A 19,600-nucleotide genomic window follows, 5' to 3' on the forward strand; every position below is an offset into this window, starting at 1 on the left:
ATTTATATAGCCAGGCACTTTCACTTCCCTTCTCTTATCCCCACTCCTTTTCCTTCCTGAAAGCTGGATCCGCTGGCACCCAGCCCCACTTATCTCAAACTAAATGGACTGTCCTCAGTTGCCAAATTTTATGTCCTCATCAGTTGAGTATGTCGGGCCTGAGCCTTCCTTCTATTTCCAGCTACTGCTTTCATGCAGGCCTCACCACCTCTCTCCTGGTACACCATGACTGTCTCCTCACTACGCTCCAGGATCCATACCCTTCCCCTCCTTCCAGCAAATCTGATTATTAAATTGTAAGAGTTCTTTTTTTTTTTTTTGAGACAGGGTCTAACTCTGTCACCCAGGCTGGAGTGTAGTGGTGTGATCTTGGCTCACTGAAATCTCCGCCTCCTGGGCTCAAGTGATCCTCCCACCTCAACCTCCCCAGGAGCTGGGACTACAGGCAAGCACCACCGCGCCTGGCTGATTTTTCTATTTTTTGTAGAGACGAGGTTTCACTATGTCTAGCCCAGGCTAGTCTCGAACTCCTGGGCTCAAACGATCTGCCTGCCTTAGCCTCTTGAGAAGCTGGGACCACAGGCACGTCACCACGTCCGGCTACTGTTTTAATTTTTAATTTTTATTTTTTCCATAGATGAGGTCTTGCTATGTTGCCCAGTCTGGTCTTGAACTCCTGGGTTCAAGCGATCCTCCTGCCTTGGCCTCCCAAAGTGCTGGAATTATAGGTATGAGTGACTGCACCTGGTCTGTAGCATAACCATTTTGATTCCCCTTTGCTTTCCTCTTCTATATATTTTGTAGTTATTTTCCTAATGGATACCTTGGTGATTATAATTAACATTCTAAGCTGATAACAACCTAGTTTGAATAATACTAACTTAGTTTCAATAATGTATAAACACTTTGCTCCTATACATTTTAGTCCCTTCTTTATATTGTTATTGTCACACATCTTTATACATTGTGTTCCCATTGACATAGATTTATAATTATTGTTTAATGCATTTGCCTTTTAAATTATATAGAAAAAAATGGAGCTACAAACTAAAAATACAATACTAGCTTTTATCTTTTTTTTTTTTTTTTTTTGACGCAGGGTCTGGCTTTGTCACCCAGGCTAGAGTGTGGTAGCACAATCTCAGCTCACAGCAGCCTCAACCTCCTGGGCTAAAATGATCTTTCCACCTCGCCTCCTGAGTAGTGGGCCACCATGCCTGGCTAATTTTTGTATTTTTTGTAGACACAAGGTCTCACTATGTTGCCCAGGCTAGTCTCAAACACCTGACCTCAAGTGATCCACCCACCTTGGCCTCCCAAAGTAATGGGATTACAAGTGTGAACCACCATACCTGGCTATGTTGTTACTTTTTGTTTGTTTGTTTGTTTTGTTTGTTTTTTGAGACACGGTCTCACTTTTTTGCCCAGGCTGGAGTGGAGTGATGTGATCTTGGCTCACTGCAACCACCACCCTCCGGGTTCAAGCCATTCTCCTGCCTCAGCCTCCTGAGTAGCTGGTATTATGGGCACCTGCCACCACATCCAGCTAATTTTTCTGTTTTTTGTAGAGGTGGGGTTTCACCATATTGGCCAGGCTGGTCTCAAACTCCTGACCTCAAGTGATCCGCTCACCTTGGCCTCTCAAAGTGCTGGGATTACAGGCATGAGCCACTGCGCCCGGTCTGCTGTGTGGTTATGTTTATCAGAGATCTTTGTTTCTTTGTGTGGCTGTGAGTTATTATTTTTTATCCTTTTGTTTCATTCTGAAGGTCTCCCTTTAGCATTTCTTTCTTTGTTTTTGTGTTTTTTCTTTCTCCCTTTAGCTTTTCTTGTGGGCAGGTCTACTATTAATGAACTTCCTAAGTTTTGAAATGTCTTATTTCTCCTTAATTCTTGCAGGATAGTTTTGCTGGATATATAGAATTCTTGTTTGACTCTTTTTTTTTTTTGTCTTAAGTCTTTAAATATATCCCCCATTGTCTTTTGGCCTTCCATGGTTTCTGAAATCAGCTGGTAATCTTATTGAGAATCTCTTGTACATAATGAGTTACTTCTCTCTTGCTGCTTTTAAAATCATCCCTTTGACTTTGGGTTTCAATAATTTGACTATAATTTGTCTTGGTATGGATCTCTGAGTTTATCCTTCTTAGAGTTTGTGAACTTCTTGGGTAGGTATATTCATGCTTTTCATCAGATTTCAGATGTTTTGTCATTATTTCTTCAATTTTTTTAATGCCCTGTTCTTTCTATTCTCCTCCTGAGACTCCTTTGATGAGGTACATTTGGTGGTATCCCTGAGGCTTGTTTATGTTTCTTCTCATGCTTGATAATTGTAATTGTCTTATCATCAAGAATACTGATCCTTTTTTTTTCCTGCTTAAATCTGTTGTTGATTGCCCCTAGTGAATTGTACATTTCAGTTATTGTATTTTTGCCTCCAGAATTTCTGCTTGAGTCCTTTTTTCTTTTTACTAATTTCCATCTCTTTATTGATAGTTTCATTTTGTTCATACACCATTTTTCAGATTTCCCTTAACTCTTTGCCCATGGTTTCCTTCAGCTCTTTGAGCACATTTAAGACAGTTTTTTTTTGTTTTCCAAAAGGGCCATTACTTCCCAATTTAATTGGAGGTCATAATAAAACAAGCAACAAAACAGTATTTGAGATTTCAGCCCCTCACCCTTATCATCAAGCCTCCCATCATCAATATTTATTGAGCATTTACAGTAAGACAGCTAAAGTCTTCATCTTCTATGTCCAGTATCTGGGCTTCCTCAGGGATAGTCTCTGTCAAATTCCTTTCTCCCTGTGAATGGGCCATACTTTCCTGTTTCTTTGTATTAGTAATTTTTTGTTGATAACTGGGCATTCTGAGTATTACAGTGTGGTATCTCTGGAAATTCAATTTTTTCACTCCTTAGGGGTTGCTGATATATACTTGTTGAGAACTGTGCCATCAATTTGTGGTGAGTTTTTCAAACCACTTTTTGCAAAGTGTGTATTCTTTGTTTTGTGGGGTTACTGAAATTTCTGTTTATGACCTGGCAAAGGGTTCTCTTCCTTCCCCGCCAAAAGGTTCTGTCCCTTTAAATCTTCTGATATATGTGGCTCGGGAAGATGCTGCAGCCCAAGAGGGCTGAAACCAAGCAAGCCTGTCCCTTAGGGAACCAGAATACAAACCCAAATGCAAAACCCCTCATTTTTGGAGGACAGGGTTCCCCCTGTCCACTCGGTGACCACCCAGCCACTTCGGGAATGTGGGCTGCTATCCCCACTGTGTTGGTTGGTAGCTAGTGCATACATTATACTCTCTTCTGAAAGATCAGCAACCTCTCCCTTCATCAAGCACCACCCTCCCGGGTTTGTTATATGTGTCCAATCAGGCTCCAGACTTCTGAAAGAGTCAATTCCATTTGCTCTTTCCACCTCAATGGTTGCTTTTGTGGAGGGACCAACCCCTGTAACTTCTTACTCTGCCATTTTGTATGATGTTGTTTCTGTAGTTTAATTTTTGACATTTTAAAATCTTTTATCCATTTGGAGTTTATTGTGGTATATGATATATGAGGATTATTGGGTCATAACTTAGAATCTATGTTTAAAACTGGATTTGTACCTTAGAGTTGTAATCCTCATGTCAGAGCTGGAGAATCCATCTGGTTTCCAGAGTGCTAAACCCAGCAGCAAGCTCCTTACATCTTGTTTTTTGAAGAATGGCTTATGACAGGATAGGGAAACCATAAGAAGAGGAGGAGATGAGTGTCAGGAGAGATGTAGTCAGGACAGTGATGGCCAGAGACAGAAATATTGAGTTGCTCTTGGGGAAGGATGGGATGCAGAGGGCAAGGGGTTGAAGATGGAGGTACTGTTGGGAGGGGGATAAAGAGGTGGTGTTTCATTCCAAGGTCCACAGAGTAGAGAGGCTGGAATTTGGTGGCCTAGAGGAGAGATAATTGAGCTCTTGAGTCTGAGGTTTTCAGACTCAAGAGACCTTAAGGCTGAGACCTTAAGCAGGGCAGGGAGTGACTCTGTTGGCAAGAAGCTGGCGTTCCTGGAACAAGACTAGGCAAAAACAAGGAGATAAGATTTCTTGGATCTTTTACCTGGTCTAGTGGCAGATTCTGGCACCAGAAGGTTTTAAATTCCCAGCTCCCTGGTTTCCCCACCTGCCTACATGGAAGTGACTAAGAAAGTGAGCAGCCTATCTCTGAAGAATTCTCAGACAGATAGAATAGCATGGGCTTGAGAGGTGGGCATGTAGATAATTCTGAAGTCATATTATATTAGTTTGCTTCCAAACTTGGCTGCACTTCAGAATCACCTGGGCAACTTGTTAAAAACACAGAATTAGAAGCAACACACCAGACTGCCTTAAATAGAATCTCAGAATAGAGCCAAAGAATGTGTATTTTTACAAAGTTCTGCAGGTAATTCTAAGCATTTGGTGGGGTGGGTCTGGGAGAGCCACTTGGGCCTATTCTGCTCCCATCTCACACTCTAGATTGACACAGAGCCAGTGAAAGGGAACAAAGTTGGTCTGAGGAAAGGAAAGCTGAAGTGATGCCCCCTACCTCCCCTGGAGGAGGAGACTTTCTGGCCTGGCACAGATTATAGAAAAAAAGGGAGATGGCAGGGAAGAGGAGGGGGCTGTACCTTTTTCTTTCCTAAAAGTTCAGGCTTGCTCTTTCTCCAGGATACCTGCCTGTCTCCCTTACCCTTATTCGTGTCATCAAAGAAGCTTCTTGTTGTGTCAGATGGTGTGCATAGCCCCCTAGGTCCCAGCCCTGCCTGGTCTTCCTAGATGCAGGAATCTAGGTTGATTAGGCATCAACCCTAAGCCCCTACCTGTGAACTTGAGCCCACAGTGGTAGAGCAGTCTCAGGGAGATGTTCCATCCTGGAGATACTGAGGTCTGTTTGCTTGGTCCTGGAGCTTAGAATCAAGGTTAGGAGCCCTAAGGGAAATGAAAGAAGAAGTAGGGGCTTTTCTGGAGGTAGAAACCTGGCTGAACAAAATCCAGGGCAGAAAACAGCTGCCCTGAGAGTGAGGATGGGATAGCGAGCCCCTACCCCGCCTCCAGTCTGTGAGTGGACCTGGTGACAGGGGTGGTGAGAGGGAGGCACTGAAGCAGGGTAGAAGAGAGTGAGGAGCTCGGATGATGAGAGAGCCATTACCCTTTTCTGGGACCCCAAGTCTTCCGAGCCATTCCTCTGCCCTCAGCTGCTGATCTGGGCTCATTGTACCCCACAGCCCCACTTAAACTCTAAGCTGGGTTTGGGGCATTTGGAGCCTGCAACTTTGACCCAAGCTCCTCTCAGTCCTCAGACCAGGCTGGATGCAGAGCCTGGGGAAAGGGACACAAAGACTCAGATGGCAGCATATCCGCGATATGGGTCTCCACCTACAGTTCCAGTCCTCTGGGTGAAGATATTGGCTTGGTGAGCTCCTGAGAGAACCTGGGTACTGTGTGACAACCTCTGGAGTGGCCTAGGTACAGAGGAATGCTTCACTGGCACCTGGGGTGAAGGATAAGGGAGGTACACATGGCTGACTTCAGCCCTACCTGTGATGATGAATTCAGCTCTAACACACTCTGTCACCAGACTGAGATCCTGGGAGCGGGAGAGGAACTGTGCTTATTCACACCTACCTCAGCAGGCCCATTACCTCTCTAGGACAGGCACCTGGAGTAGACATCCTAGGTGTGGGTGTTGCAAGAGTCTGGAAATCCCCTGATTGGAAAGGGCCACATTCCCTTCAGTCTCAGGCCCGTTTGCTCTTGCCTGGTGGGGTTTCCAGGGCAGCAGATGCTCCCAGCTTGGCAGGCAAGAGCCAGGGAGGGGTATGGCGGGAATTTCAGCTCAAGAGCTAGGCAAGTCCTGGAATAGGATTGGGGTGGGCTGGGGCCCATGGGCCTGTATATCCAACAAGGGTCAAAGGGTCTGGGTGCGTTGCTGCTCCTGGGTTCCCAGGGGAGCATTGACCCCTCTGGAAATAAGATGCCCTGTGGACTGTGCAGCTGTTACTGAAGGAGCTTCTCAGTTTCTGGGAGTCATAAGTGTTCAAAATGTGTGTGTCTAGTGTAGTTGCATGCATTCATCAATTCACCAAGGGTTAGGGTTAGAGTTAGTATTATGCTTAGAACAGCATTGATGTTGTGGTTCCAAATTGGATAGGGCTGGAATCATGGTGATGTTAAAGTAGGGTTTGGAATTGGGTTTGTGGTTCCTGTTGATAGAAATAGGTGCGTCTTAGATGAGGATTGTGTTAGGGTTGGAGTAGAGCACTGTTTGCATTTAGGATTTGGATTAAGAGTGAGGAGATCTTAACCTAAATCCTAAATGATCTTAATCCAAGGAGATAAATTTTGTGTTGGAGGTTGCTTTTAAGCTTTCTCTCTCTCCTTTTTTGTTTGTTTTGTTTTATTTTGTTTTGTTTTGTTGAGACAGGGTCTCACTCTGTCACCCAGGCTGGAGTGCAGTGGTGCAGTCTCAGTTCACAGCAACCTCCGCTTCCCAGACTCAAGCTATTCTCCAGCCTCAGCCTCCTAAGTAGCTGGGACTTTTGATGTGGCTCACATCAAAAAGCCACCATGCCCAGCTATTTTATTTTATTTTATCTTATTTTATTTTATTTTTGTACATCTTTTGTAGAAAGGGGGTTTCACCATATTGCCCAGGCTGGTCTCGAATCTGGAGCTCAAAGCGATCTGCCCACCTCAGCCTTCCAAAGTACTGGGATTCCAGGCGCGAGTCACTGCACCCAGCCTGGTTGTAAGCTTTCAAGCTAGTCTGGAGAGGGACTTAGGCTTCTGCATAACGTGTGGTATTGATCTGATATAGATGACAAGTTGTTGGCTGTTTTCCAGGACCTCTACAGTTGAGGGGTACAGAGTGGCCCCTGCAACTATGATCCAACTAGGGGAGGGAGGCATTCAGCTCCTGGGGAGAGGGCAGATCAGTTTTCTATCTCAAACTTATTTGGCCATGTAAACATTTTTGGATCACACCCACCAGCATTTTCTGTCTGGGTACAGTTAATCCCAGAGTCTTACTTGAAAAACTATAGTTTAGAGTTTTCTTTGGGAATGGGGTTGGAGTTGGGTTTAGAGCTATGGTCAATAAGGTTGAGATTGTGGTTAACATGAAGTTTAGGCTAGAGCTACATATGAGATCATGTCTTCTGTAAGGGTTTTCTAACTGAAGAACCAGGACCTGGTTCTCCACGGTTTCCCGAGGATAACCTGGACTAAGTGTGTCTACCTGGTTTGTTCTTCCCTTGTGTTTGCTATGTCAAAGAGTCTGAGAGTCAGGACCCTTCAAGGATGGCACCAGCAGTAAATTGGGGGTCCTCGGGGTGATGGGTGTGTAGGTAAAGGATGAGGCTGCTGAAGAGGGCAGTGGACTCTCTTCCTGACCCTGACATTCTTTAAGAGCACACAGCCACATTGTTGAGACCAGGGGTATGCACGTGAATCCCAAACTATCCTATTAAAGGACAAGCAATGGGACAGAAATGACAAACCAGAGTTTAAAGGAGAGATGAGCCTGGTGTGAGGTAGCCTAGAGGATTTATGGAGGAGACGGGCTTTGCAGGATGGATTTGGACTGCATTTGTGCCTGTGGGTCTGTGAGATGGGTTCTGTGTGCAAACCTGTCTTTGTGTTTGCATGTGTGTTTGTGCCTGTGTCTGCTCGGGCATGTCTGACACAGGGTGTTCATGAGTCCATGTGAGTTTGTCTTCCTTGACATGTTTGTCCTTACTCTGAACTAGTTTCTGAGTGGCACGGTTGACTTATGTCTTTTTCTGTATGTACCTATGTGGTGAGATGTCTGTGTCCATGTGTCTTTGACTGTGTGTTTGTGATTCTTCCCTGGCCCCTTACTGTATCTTCCACCTCCCCTGACATACTCCAGCTGCTAGCACTATTTACCGCAAGGAGGGCTTCCCTTCCCGCCGTCTGAATTCCCATGGGTCAGTCTGCCTGCCCAGGGACCTGCCCCTGTGGCCTCTGTAGTAGGCCTGACCTTGGAAGTGACACATTCTGGAAATCCCCTAATATGCTACTTGCCTAGCCACTAGCTGAGTGTTTATAGTGGAGGAGAGGGACAAGGCAGGAAAGGGGGGCAGTTGGCAGCACCCACCCCTCCTTCTGGAAACCGATCTCACTGGCCCCTTCCCAGGCCCCCCTCTCCCTCCCCATGCTTTCCCAGGGTCCTGGCCTCACTGTCTCCAGGCATGAGAATGCACAGACCTCTGTAAGACTGGTCAGCCCTGTGAGGCATCTGGTCTTTGTGTCCCCAAGCACTTTACATGCCTGCATTGTGCTTACCTCTCATATTCCCACCTGAACTCAAGAAAGTCCTTTCTTCTCTTCTGTCCCTGCAGTGGACACAGGGGCTATTCTGGCCCTTCCATCTGTGGCAGGCCTGGCCTAGACCGTGGGCTCCAGAGGCCAGACAGAGCATTCAGCCCTGGTTGGCTGGTTAAGCAGCAGAGGCCCAGTCATTTCCCACATGGTGCAGGAAGCAGTGTCTCTGTGGAGTCTATTCCTGTGTTCACCCTGTGTTCCTTGCCCTCCCTGCCTGGGCTGCAGTGAGCAGGTACAGAAGTGAAGCAGCCACGGTCCCTTCCCTCAACAACTCAGCGTTGAACAAAAGTGATGTGGTGGAGAAGCCACCCTCCTCCTGGTGGTAGGTTTCCTGAAATTCTCTCTAGCCATTTCTGAAGTGCCCTTCTGGAAAGCCCAAGAGAAGAGCTCTAGAAGGTCGGGGCCATTCACCATTCACCAAAGACCTCAAGCAAGCACTGATGTATTCCTAGCATGTACCCCCAAATCTGAAGTAGTAATTTTTCTTTTCTTTTTTGAGACAGAGTCTGCCTCCATGACCCAGGCTGGAGTGCAGTGGCATGATCTTGATCTCGGGGCACTGCAACCTCTGCCTCCTGGGTTCCAGTGATTTTCCTCCTTCAGCCTCCTGGGTAGCTGGGATTACAGGCGCACACTACCATGCCCAACTAATTTTTGTATTTTTAATAGAGATGGGGGTTTCGCCACATTGGCCAGGTTGGTCTTGAACTTCTGACCTCGAGTGATCCACCCGCCTCGGCCTCCCAAAGTGCTGGGATTATAGGTGCGAGCCACTGTGCCTGGCCTGAAGTAATAAATTCTTGAGTTTGTACTCTACATGTGAATTTTGCTTCTTGCCTCTCTTCACCCTGGGGAAGATAGAAGGTGGGGTTGTGCTGGGGTTATGGGATGGGATGAGCAAAGCTTCATCCGCCATCAGCATCCTGCATGAATCATAGGCTCTGACCCTGACTTTGCTTAGCTCTCGACTTTGCTGAGAACTCAGAATCCTGAAGGTATCAGTTCCAGCTCATCTTTGCCCCCAGTTCTATGTCATGGGACTTCAGTTAGCAGCATGAGCCCATGCTGGCCTCAGGCAGGTGGGAGCCTGTAGGGAACCATGGGAGGGACCTGCTCCACCCTAAACCAGGATGTGTGCATGCTAACCCCTGGCTTCCTACCTGATGCTGCTGTGACCCTCCTGAGTCCATTCCCTTCATTCTGGGCCTCCCTCTATTCTAGCTGTGTGGCTGCCTGTGCTTCTCCCACCAGGGAGGGAGGATGTGCCTGTCACAAGACCTCCTTTGATCTTTGGGGATGCTTTAGAAAAACACCTGTTGAATGTTGGTTCAGCAGGCTTGGACCTTGTGCTTCTCTGCCCTGGGGACCATGTATGGGCTAGGCCCCCATCGCTTAGGCACAGAATCAGCATTCAGAGCAGGGACACATCCATGCTTCTTTCTATCCTGGCTTTTCTGTATCCAAGCAGTGGACACATTGTGCTAAATGCTGGGGTCCTGTCAGAGGAAACAAGTCCTGCCATCACCTCCTCCTAGTGATGAGATGGTGAGTGATCCTGGGTTTCCTTAGGAACCAGGGGCATCCCACTGTCCTCAAAACATGTCATAAAGAAGTCACAGAACTTCCTGCCCTTTTCCCAGCTCTTGGCTCCTCTGTGGTAGGTCAGAAGGGGAATGCAGAGGTGCCAGCTCCTGAGGGATAATAGTTATCCAAAATCTATGTCCCTTCCATCTTCTCAGGGCAGCTTCTTTGTCTTCCTGCTTCCCTGTCCTCTCCTCCCACCCATATAACCTCCCTGGTTCCTCACCTTACTGAGCACTAGGATGCCACCCCTGCCCTGTTTCTCCATCTCCAGCCTCATGCTCTTGCACAGGCTCCATGCATTTAGAGCTTTCTCTGTGATCTCTCCTGCTGGTGCAGTCTTCCAAGAGCACCTGCTGCACAGATATCAGCAGCAGCTTTGACCACTTTTTCACCCACCTATGTACTCACAACCAACTGCTTGGGAACTTGGGACCTAACAGAAACTTTCCATGGTAACTTCCAGAATCTTTCTCCACCTCCAGCTTTCCAGCTTTGGTTCTCCATATGGTTCCCCCTTCCCACAGACATGGTCCCTTCCCAGCTCCTCACTCATCCCTCTGGGTCTTTGCCCACACTCCCTTATATGTGGAGGAATCCTTTCTTCTAATCCATGAAGTCCTCCCTCATTAACTCCACCTTCTCTCTACCACCAGTGAAGTTCTGTATTTTTAGCCAAAGTCAGCCTGTCGACTTGGGGACTTGGGGACTGAAGCCAGGACCCTCCCTGAGGAACATCCCATTCCTTCACTTCTGCACCACAACATTGTTCCAGCAGTTCTCCCCTTGAGCTCCTGTGTCGTTAATTTATCCATCTCAACTGGATGTTTTCCATTAACATCCACCATGCTACGTCTCCAGTCTTTTTGGAAAAGCCATTTTGGGTTCTAATGCCTCATATTTCTGTATCTTTATTTGAACAGACCTCCTTGAGGAGTTTATATTACCCTTTCTGACACTAATTGCTGTCTTTCCATTTTCTCCCTCCTCCTCTCTCTCTCTCTCTTTTTGAGATGGAGTTTTGGTCTTGTCGCCCAGGCTGGAATGCAATGGCACAATCTGGGTTCACTGCAACCTCCGCCTCCTGTTCAAGTGATTCTCCTGCCTCAGCCTCCTGAGTAGCTGGGATTACAGGTGCACACCACCATGCCCAGATAATTTTTGTATTTTTAGTAGAGACAGAGTTTCACCATGTTGGCCAGGCTGATCTCGAACTCCTGACCTCAGGTGATCCACCTACCTCAGCCTCCCAAAGTGCCGGGATTACAGGTGTGAGCCACCGCGCCCAGCCATCCACTGTCTCTTGAATCCACTCCAGTCACACCTTCATCTCCATCATTCACCTGAGGCTGCTCCTCTTAAGGTCATGAATGATCTCTGTGTGGCTAAATCTAACACTCCTCATCTTAGTTGGCTGACTGGCAACTTTTCATGCAGTTGATCTCTCCTTGAAAAACTTTCTTGTTTGGCTTCTAGTATTACACACTCATCTTGTTTTCCTTCCATCTGACTGGCTACTGCTTGTCAGTTTCCTCTGTTTACTAGTCCCTCCTTTACTTTCCAGTTTCTTAACATAGAAGAGTCTCAGGGCCCACTCGTTAGATGTCTCCATTTACACTTAGTTGTTTGGTGTGTTATCCAGTTGCATGGTTTTCTCTATCTCTCTCTCTGTGTATTATCTGAAGCCAGGACCTTCCCTGAGGACCATCAGGCTTCTGTGTTGAGGATAAACTGTTGGTCGAATGGACTCAGGATGAAATGGGGAGATTAGTTATGATGCTACTGGAGTGATGGTAGCAGTAGAGAGGGTGAGAAGTGGGCACTTTCTCGATGCATGCTTGAAGGTAGAGATATAGGATTTACTGTGGGTTAGCAAAACAATCAAGGATAACACCATTGTTTTTGTCCTAAATAACTGGAAAGATGGAGCTACCATTCACTGAGGTGAGAAATATTGTGAATAGAGTGGGTTTGGTATGCATGATTGAGTGGTGGTGAAGGGCAGAAAACCAGTTTGTTTATTTTTGTATCGTTTGAGATGAATATTGGACTTTCAAGTTTATAATTTGACTGGACAATTTGGGAGTAATAGACTGTCGACCCCATGGGATCATGAGCTCCACTGGGTCAAGGCCTGTGTCATGTTCGTGGTTGTGTTTTGCATAGTTCTTGGCATGTAATAAGCACTCAAATATTTAATTGTTGAAAACAAGATGCTTCTCAAAGTAATTTTTATTGTGGATTCCTCCTCACCAGCTGATTACTTCCTCCTGTGGCACTACCACACACCTCATAGCCCCATTACAATGATCAATGCTTTGTCTGTCTCCACAACCCTGACTTTGGATTCAACTAATATAAGGTCTTACTATGCATTCAGTACTCTCCTAGGCCCTGGAATTACGGGACAGTGGAAAATATTCTGGTGGGATGGATGGTAAATGTTCAGAAATCAAGCATGACCTTTAGCTTCAGTGCACTCTAGATAAGGGCTTTTCTTCTTTGATGTGGAATGGTGACCCATCTGAAACGTAAGCTAAAGCTCCTTCCCTAGACAGGAAGGACTTTTTAGCCTCCCTCACACCTTCTCTTAATACAATACAGCGGAGACAAGAAGCGGACAGACAACGTATTGCTGAGAAATATAGAGTGTATTTCTGGTGGCACCCTGCCCCACCTGCACATTTATGGAAATGACATACTGGTCCTCTGGAGGGCTGCAGCAGCTGGGGAGCCTGTAAACTCTTTTTCATGGCTCTGCGTGTTCTCCTTGAGCAGACCAATGTTTCTATCTCAAATGAGGGTCAGGAGCTAGGGTGGGTACCCTGGTTTGGTGGCACAAGCCTCTCGAGGACAGTGACGAGGGCAGTGGCGGGGGTGGCCTGGGGCTGAGGCAGAGCCAGCTTGTCTGGAGTGTAGCCAGAGCTTATTGTCTAGAGACTGGGGACCATCCAAGAAGGCTGGGCCCACCAGCTTCTCAGAAGGACAAGATTGGGCCTTGGAGTACCCTGTTGGCTTCTCTGTCTTACTTCTTCCCACAGCGCTCTTGGCTGGAGCCAGGCTCTTTGCAACATTTTCTTTTTTGGTTTTGGCCACTTTTGCAGCTGAGAACATGGAGTCCTCATGCCCTTTGCCTTTTGTCTTGGGGTTAATACGCTGCAGAAAAGATTTAATTTTATTTCTCAAGCTGGACTCTGGAAGGCTGGGCTTCTTTTGTGCATGGGCTGGCATCACCTGCCCATGTAAAACCTGGCCTTGCAAAGTTTGGCCCTGCAAGGGCTTACACTGAGTTGGTTGGCTCAGGAAAGGCTGACTCTGTGAAGCCCGGGGTACCACAGTCTGGGCATTCTCAGGAATTGTCGCTGATTCAAGGATGACATTTAGCTCGGTTTGATTGTCTTGTAGGTCATTGTCAGATTCTTTCTCCCCAGGGAATCGTGGAGGTAGCTGTGGGAGCTTAAGCTGAGGGTGATGCTGGGAGCTGTGTTGACAGGGATCAGCGAGATGAAAGCTACGGCTCCATCGCCAGAAGCCTCGGGGTGTCTGGTTTGGAAGCATCCCTGCTGGCCTCTGGTCTTCAGCAGGGCATCTTTCTTCTCTGGTTGAGGAGTGCCCAAACCCCTCATCCCCTTCTCTATGGTCCCTGGCTGCTTTGGTTTCCTCTGGGTCCTCTCTCTTTCCTGCTAGCATGGGGACATGGGCTGGGTCCTTGCTCTTGTCAGGGCTTTGGGGCTCAGGGCCCCAAGGTTCCTCCGTGCTGGGCTTGTTCACACTGGCCTCCACCCGAACACAAAGCATGTGGGTCTCTGTCATGTCCCCACTGGGTTGTGAGATCTTGGAGACCCAGTGGGCAGAACCATGGGGTACTGCTTTGGAACTAGATTGCTTTTGGTTCTGCTGCACTGCCTTCAAGTCATTGGCCAGCTGTTCTTTAAGGTGAACCCATTCTGGATTAGGGGCAGGAAGAGTGTCTGGTGGGATGGGCAGTTCTTGGAGCAATGCCTCGCCTTGGTGGTTTAGATTTTCGAGAGACTTCTGTGTGGATATGTTCTCTGGTGCTGCAGCAGTTTGTTCCCTGGACTCCCTTGCCTTAATGGGAATTCCCCATTGTATCTCTAGGACCTTTTTTCTCAGGTGGAAGTTTAGTTTGGTCAAGATATGTGTCTGGAGTGAGTGGGGGCTAGCAGGTTGTGTCTGGCTTTCTAGAGGCAGCGTCTCCATTGTTCCTTTTACCGGCACTACAGACTGGAATTCTTTTGCAACGTCTGTACAAGTCTCATTGTTGCCTTGAGGGCACGGCCCAAGGCTTATACACTGTTCTTCAAATGAAACCATCTGAGTCAGAGGCTCTGCTGGGATTTCCACAGGCGCAGGCACCATCTCTGTGATGACAGATTGGCTAGTGACTGCCGGGGCCAGGGCCCTGGAGAGCGCCACATAATACAGAGCAGGGAGCCCCGACAGGAAGGCCAGATACTTGTGCCGTAAAGTTGTCTCCAGTTTCTCGATGGCTTCCACGGACAAGACTCGGAGCAGCTTAGGGTGTTGAGTGACAGTACCTGGTAAGACCTGTTGCTGCTGATCAAGGGCCGTTGGCATCCAGGGCATAACTTTGTGATGCAGGTCTGGGTCACTTGCTGCCTGCAGTTCCAGGACCTGGCTTTCGGGAATACAGGGTAAAGGAGCCACTGCCAGGACCCCAGGAATTCTGCAGTCCCTGGACCTATGTACACAGGCAGGGATCTTGCCCTGGTGGATCTGTCCACATTTGGAGTCCATGTGGTTCTGCAATATTGCCTTGGCCTGGGTTAACAAGTGTGGCATGGGGATGGACACTGCGGCCACAGTGGGTGACAGCACATCACAAGCCCCGTTGGCTTCTAGGGCTACAGGCTGGGGGATGCTCACATTGGCTAGGGCTGTGCTGCTGTAGGACACAGTCTGTTGGTTAGTGGAGGTAAGGAGCAAATGGATGGACTGCTGGATCTTCTGAGGCAGGCCCCAGCGATGGTGAATCAACTGTTTCTGGATGTGGAATTCCAGCAGCTTCCGGGCATGCTCTGGGCAGAAGAGTAGCTCCCTGGTGAGCACTGAGATGGACTTCCCTGGCTGGGAAGTTGTCATGGTCTCAGGAGACTGAGCTTTGCCACAGGGCTCATGCTGCATGAGGCACTGGGTGTGCTGAGACCTCTGGAGGGCAGCTGGCCAGCCCCACTGAAGCTGGAGTTGCCTCTGTAGCAGGTGCCACTCCAAGGCTTCACACTCGGCCAGAGTCAGAAATGGGACATTGATCTGAGCTTGTTGATGGTCAGATGGAGACACCCAATTTGGGGAAAGTAGGGAAGAGCGTGGGGCTGACTGGGGTGAAGTTTTAGGGAGCAGTTGGGGGAAGGAGAGCTTGTTGAAGAGAAAAGGATCCTTCATGGGGGGCTTGGGCACTTTTCCATTCTTGGGGAGGCCTTGAGATCCCATGAAAGTGGCAACCAGGGACTCACTGTGCAGAGAAGGGAGCCCACAGAATAGCTGACTGTATTTCTGCTGGAGATCACTCCCTGAGTCATTATCTTGTCCCCCAGACAGTAGATGGGGGCTACTTAGAGCTTTAAAGGCTGGAGAGGGCAAGGCTAGAGCCATAGGGTTTGGGCTTTGCTGACAGTGGGGTCTTTGTTCTGGGTTCATAGTGGACCATTCAGAAACCCAGAAGGTCTGGATGGGCTGGCCAGCCACACATGCACACCATGTCTGGAGAGAAATGGTCTCAAATCCACGAAGAGAGACCTGAGAAATATTATTCAGGTTGAAAGAAACTGGCTGGTCATTTCCAGGTTGGTAATACAATGGTGGATTTGGCATTAGCTGCCTCAGGGACTCCTCCACTCGTCTGGGGAGCCCCCACCTCTGGAAATGCACCCATTTTTTAACATGTACCTCAAGAAGCCTCAGCACTTCAGGACTGAGAAATGGCAGGTGGGCAGGGAGGACCATATGCAAGGCCATTGGATGCGTCGGGTTCAGGGTTTCTGGGTTCGGAGACAGCAAGGAGTCCTGGGAATTCAAGTGATGCTGGCCTTGGTTTCCCTGGACAAGGCTGGGGTTGCTTTGCATCATCTCCTGGTTCAGTGGAGCCCTTGGCTCCTCAAATCTTAAAGAAGCCATCGTGTTTGGGCCTCGGAGCACTTCTGGCACTTGAAATTCCTGCCCTAGCTGGAGGTGATCAGCCCAGTAATCTTGTATGCCATCTGCATATGTTGACTGGGCAGCTGACTGGGTTAAAGATTTTTGATCCGTTAATTGTGACAGTGTTGGGGTTACAGATGCCAGTGAAAGCTCTCTGGTGTCCCAGGAACAAAACTCCAGACACTCATCTAAAGACATACTAGACATAGACAGCATCTCTAGGCAAGAGGAGACCTGCATTGGCCCTGATAAAGTCAGGGAGATCTGGTTGTTCTCACCCGCCAGCAATTGCTGAATCTCCAGAGCCACAGAATTGCAGATTTGGCAGCAGGGATCTGCACACAGCATTCGCCGCACACTTCCCTCCGGAGGAAGCCAGCCCTGGCTGGGAAGGGAAACAGCAAAATTAACAATGGAGTGACATCTGCCTTCTTGGAAGAGTGTGGGCTGGAGTTGGCACTCTCCTTTCCCAGTCCTGAAAATCCTGGGGCCTATACCATCTTCTTGTCTACCTCTCTACTTTCCTTTCTAAGAAAATGCCATTTGGCAAGCTGTGGTGGGCTGGGCTGATGGTCTGGAGCTTGTTGGGCAAGCCTTCAGACAACCCATGGGAGGGCATGGCCCTCAGAGAGGGCTGGGAGCTGGAGTCAGTTCTCTGTTGACCTTGTTGAAAAGCTGAACTAGGAGAATGGAGCCAGGCAGTTAGCTGATGGGGCATCACCAGGAACATCACCAGTTAGAACCCAGACCAGTCTCATTTGAGGCTAAGAAATCGAAAGCCTGTATTCAGTACTTCCAAGCTGTGGGAAATGAGGTCCTTGTGGGACTTCTGCATTCTGGGGTATTTGGTACCCCTAATGTTATACCCAGCATCTCTCAGGAACCAGTCCTGTTCTCTGGAGCTCTTAAGGAGAGGATAAAATAATAGACTCCTGTCTAAGGAGTGTCCCAAGTACTGGCCTCACTAAAGACAGAACCAGAGGAGGTCATGTCAGCAGAGTCTAGCCAGTGTCAGGTATTTTCCCTTGAAAGAGTATAAAGAGAATAAGACAAGGATGACTTCCTTTTTCAAAACCCATTCTCTTAGCTGGGTAACTTATCTCATGGCTGAGTGCACCTCATGTAATATGTTTTATGAATTATGCACTAGTAAAATCCTGAATTGTAGAACTGCTGTTACCCTAGCACAGAGCTGAACTGGGCAGCTCATCCCTCCTGAGACGTGATCCACACTCTTCCCTGGCAACCCTCTCAACCAGTGTCCCTGCTTCCACTGTGTATGTCTCCCTCCCAGCCATTATCCTTCTCCTTAGTCCTGCCCCAGGCCAAATCAAGAAATCATCATAGGCCAGGCTGGTTGTTGATAGAGTGCAAAGAGCAATAGATCACCTTTTAATGATGGAGAGCAGCTTCTGTGGCTTCTCAGCTTCTTCCTGGGAACGTCTCCTAACTGAGGAACGAGGAGACAGTGTTACATGGCATGGGATAATTTCATAGGCATCCTATAGGAAGCTGAATAGTAAGGCCTTTGACTCTCACCAAGAAAAGACTACAATCCTGAAAAGTCAGTACTCTAAGGCATGTCTGAGTACAGCATCACTATAACACAATGTCCCATATCTAATTTCATTTGATTTTTACAACCACAATGTGAATGAGGCAGGATTGTCAGTGTTTTGCTCATTTTGTGGATAAGAATGAGAGATGAAATGACTTCCACAGGGTCATAAAACTAGTAAGTTATACAATTAAGAACATCTGCTCTACTTTCTTAATTCTTCATTTCCAGGGCATTGAGGTACAGGATTTTGGAACATTCTCGAGTTATGATTTCCCACCCATGGAAGTTTCAGTCTGGGGAACTGGAGCCTTCAGTGGCAGAGCACCTGGCTCTTGGCTCCAGGGGTCATAGAGGGACAGGATTCATGGGAAACACCCACAGTGGAAGGGAGTCAGAGGAGAGATTGGAACTTTACCTGTTGATGCTGCACCTCTAGCTCTTTGCCTGACTTTTTGGTGACACTTAAAAGACAAAAACATTAGAATGTGAAGCTGGGACACCATTTTCTTTCTCATGTCCAAAATGAGACAAAACTTACGTACATTTTCCACTCCCTTTCAATATATCTATCTATTTTATATACTCTCCTGGATTTCCTTTGCCTATTCCACCTTTTTACCCCATTTTCCTTCTCTGCTTATTTCTGATTCACTTGGAGGCTTTTCCAAATTCTCTATCTCCCATCTGATTCCCAGAGAAGTACTGCTGGATGCTGAGGATGACACAGGAGGAAAAGCAGAATAGAAGAAAGAGTAAATGGTTCTAACAATAAAAGAACTTCTGCTTATGAAGCCTGCCAACCAGAAAAATTCCCCGTATTCAGAGATCTTCCGAGATCCAGCAAAATAGACTCCATATTATCTAGTTCTCAACCCAAGCCAAATAGAGAGGTTCTTGGCTTTTCAATCAGAGTATGTTGCGGGAAGGGCCTGGTAAAGAATTATAGTCTCTGAGAAGAAAAGTATTACACAAAGGTAACTGAAAGTATGCTATAAAAATTGTGGGGTGGGGATTGTAAGGGGGGATGCTAAGAACTTATAAGCTTCTTATCTGAGGCTTAATTCAGTTGGGATCATAGCCCTACCCGGCAGCAGCTCCTTTTAGGTTCTGAACTCAATTCATGGTGGCTCCTTTTCACTTGCCAGATGATTAGAATAATGATGAAGATGGAGCCATAGGTGTATAAGGGATATCCAACATCCCACAGAACAAAAGTAGGACTCAACATGGTCTAAACCTCATTAGCATGAGATCAACCATCCCTATATCTGGGCATTCAGAGTTCTGGTGCCTAATGACTCCCAGTGCTAGGCCTTGTCATGTCCACCTCACAGAGGATGGAACTAGGACTGCATCACAAAGCCCTCCCGTTTCATAAGGCACATGTAGTAGGGAAGCTCATGTGGTGATTCAGTCTGTAGATGAGGGTGTTTTGAGCCTAGCACCAAAGGTGCCACAAGCAGTGTCTATTTCCTAGTCTGTCTTCACTCTCCACTCCCTATACCAGCCTGATGGCTCAGCTCTGTCCTTCACAACTGTATGGTCACCTGTCCTCAGAAAACTGAGTGCTTTGGCACAGGGGGTACCTTATGAGAAGGGGTGGTTAGGCCAGAGGAACCTCCACTAACTCTCCCACTTGTTTTGGAAATATACCTGAGAAAACACATGAATTTAGGGAGGGTGGAGTCTGGTTATGGCTTGGAAATGAAGATCTTTGATGTTTCAGGCAATGGGTGATTAGTAACAGAGGAGCAGGAAGGGGACTATAGCTGATGTGGTAGGGTAGTAGGGAGAGGCCAAAGTGGTCGTATGTATCTGGTCTGTGTGGTCTGAAGCTTGCAGATGGGTTGGGAGATATTGTAAATGCTATCTTCCATGGAGGCACGTTCATGCTGAGGGAGATGAATGC

The 19,600-nt window shown here is 47.5% G+C and overlaps 1 protein-coding gene across 2 annotated transcripts; it reads right to left on the reverse strand.

Annotated features, from left to right (window-relative positions):
• Positions 1-12,585: 12,585 nt before the first annotated feature.
• Positions 12,586-19,029, reverse strand: FAM205A (family with sequence similarity 205, member A). Of its 2 annotated transcripts, XM_011980080.1 has the most exons (5): positions 18,776-18,975; positions 18,107-18,152; positions 17,520-17,580; positions 16,413-16,515; positions 12,586-15,998 (listed from the first exon to the last, which is right to left on the reverse strand). In XM_011980080.1, exons 1-5 carry the CDS (start codon positions 18,917-18,919, stop codon positions 12,765-12,767), a joined length of 3,588 nt encoding a protein of 1,195 aa, XP_011835470.1. In that variant the 5' UTR covers positions 18,920-18,975; the 3' UTR covers positions 12,586-12,764. The 2 variants fall into 2 exon arrangements, with proteins under 2 accessions (XP_011835470.1, XP_011835469.1); XM_011980079.1 differs by having other exon boundaries at positions 12,586-16,515; positions 18,776-19,029.
• Between the last annotated feature and the right edge of the window lie 571 nt (positions 19,030-19,600).

This window comes from Mandrillus leucophaeus, unplaced genomic scaffold (assembly GCF_000951045.1).
Source record: "Mandrillus leucophaeus isolate KB7577 unplaced genomic scaffold, Mleu.le_1.0 Scaffold208, whole genome shotgun sequence".
Taxonomy (NCBI): Eukaryota; Metazoa; Chordata; class Mammalia; order Primates; family Cercopithecidae; genus Mandrillus; species Mandrillus leucophaeus.

Coding starts and splice junctions, on each gene's coding strand:
- FAM205A (XM_011980079.1), bottom strand. CDS start 18,919: ATGTTGAGTCCTACTTTTGTTCTGTGGGATGTTGGATATCCCTTATAC. Junction 18,153..18,775: donor CTAAAAGGAGCTGCTGCCGG/GTAGGGCTATGA, acceptor TTGTCTTTTAAG/TGTCACCAAAAAGTCAGGCA. Junction 17,581..18,106: donor TAGAGGTGCAGCATCAACAG/GTAAAGTTCCAA, acceptor CTCGTTCCTCAG/TTAGGAGACGTTCCCAGGAA.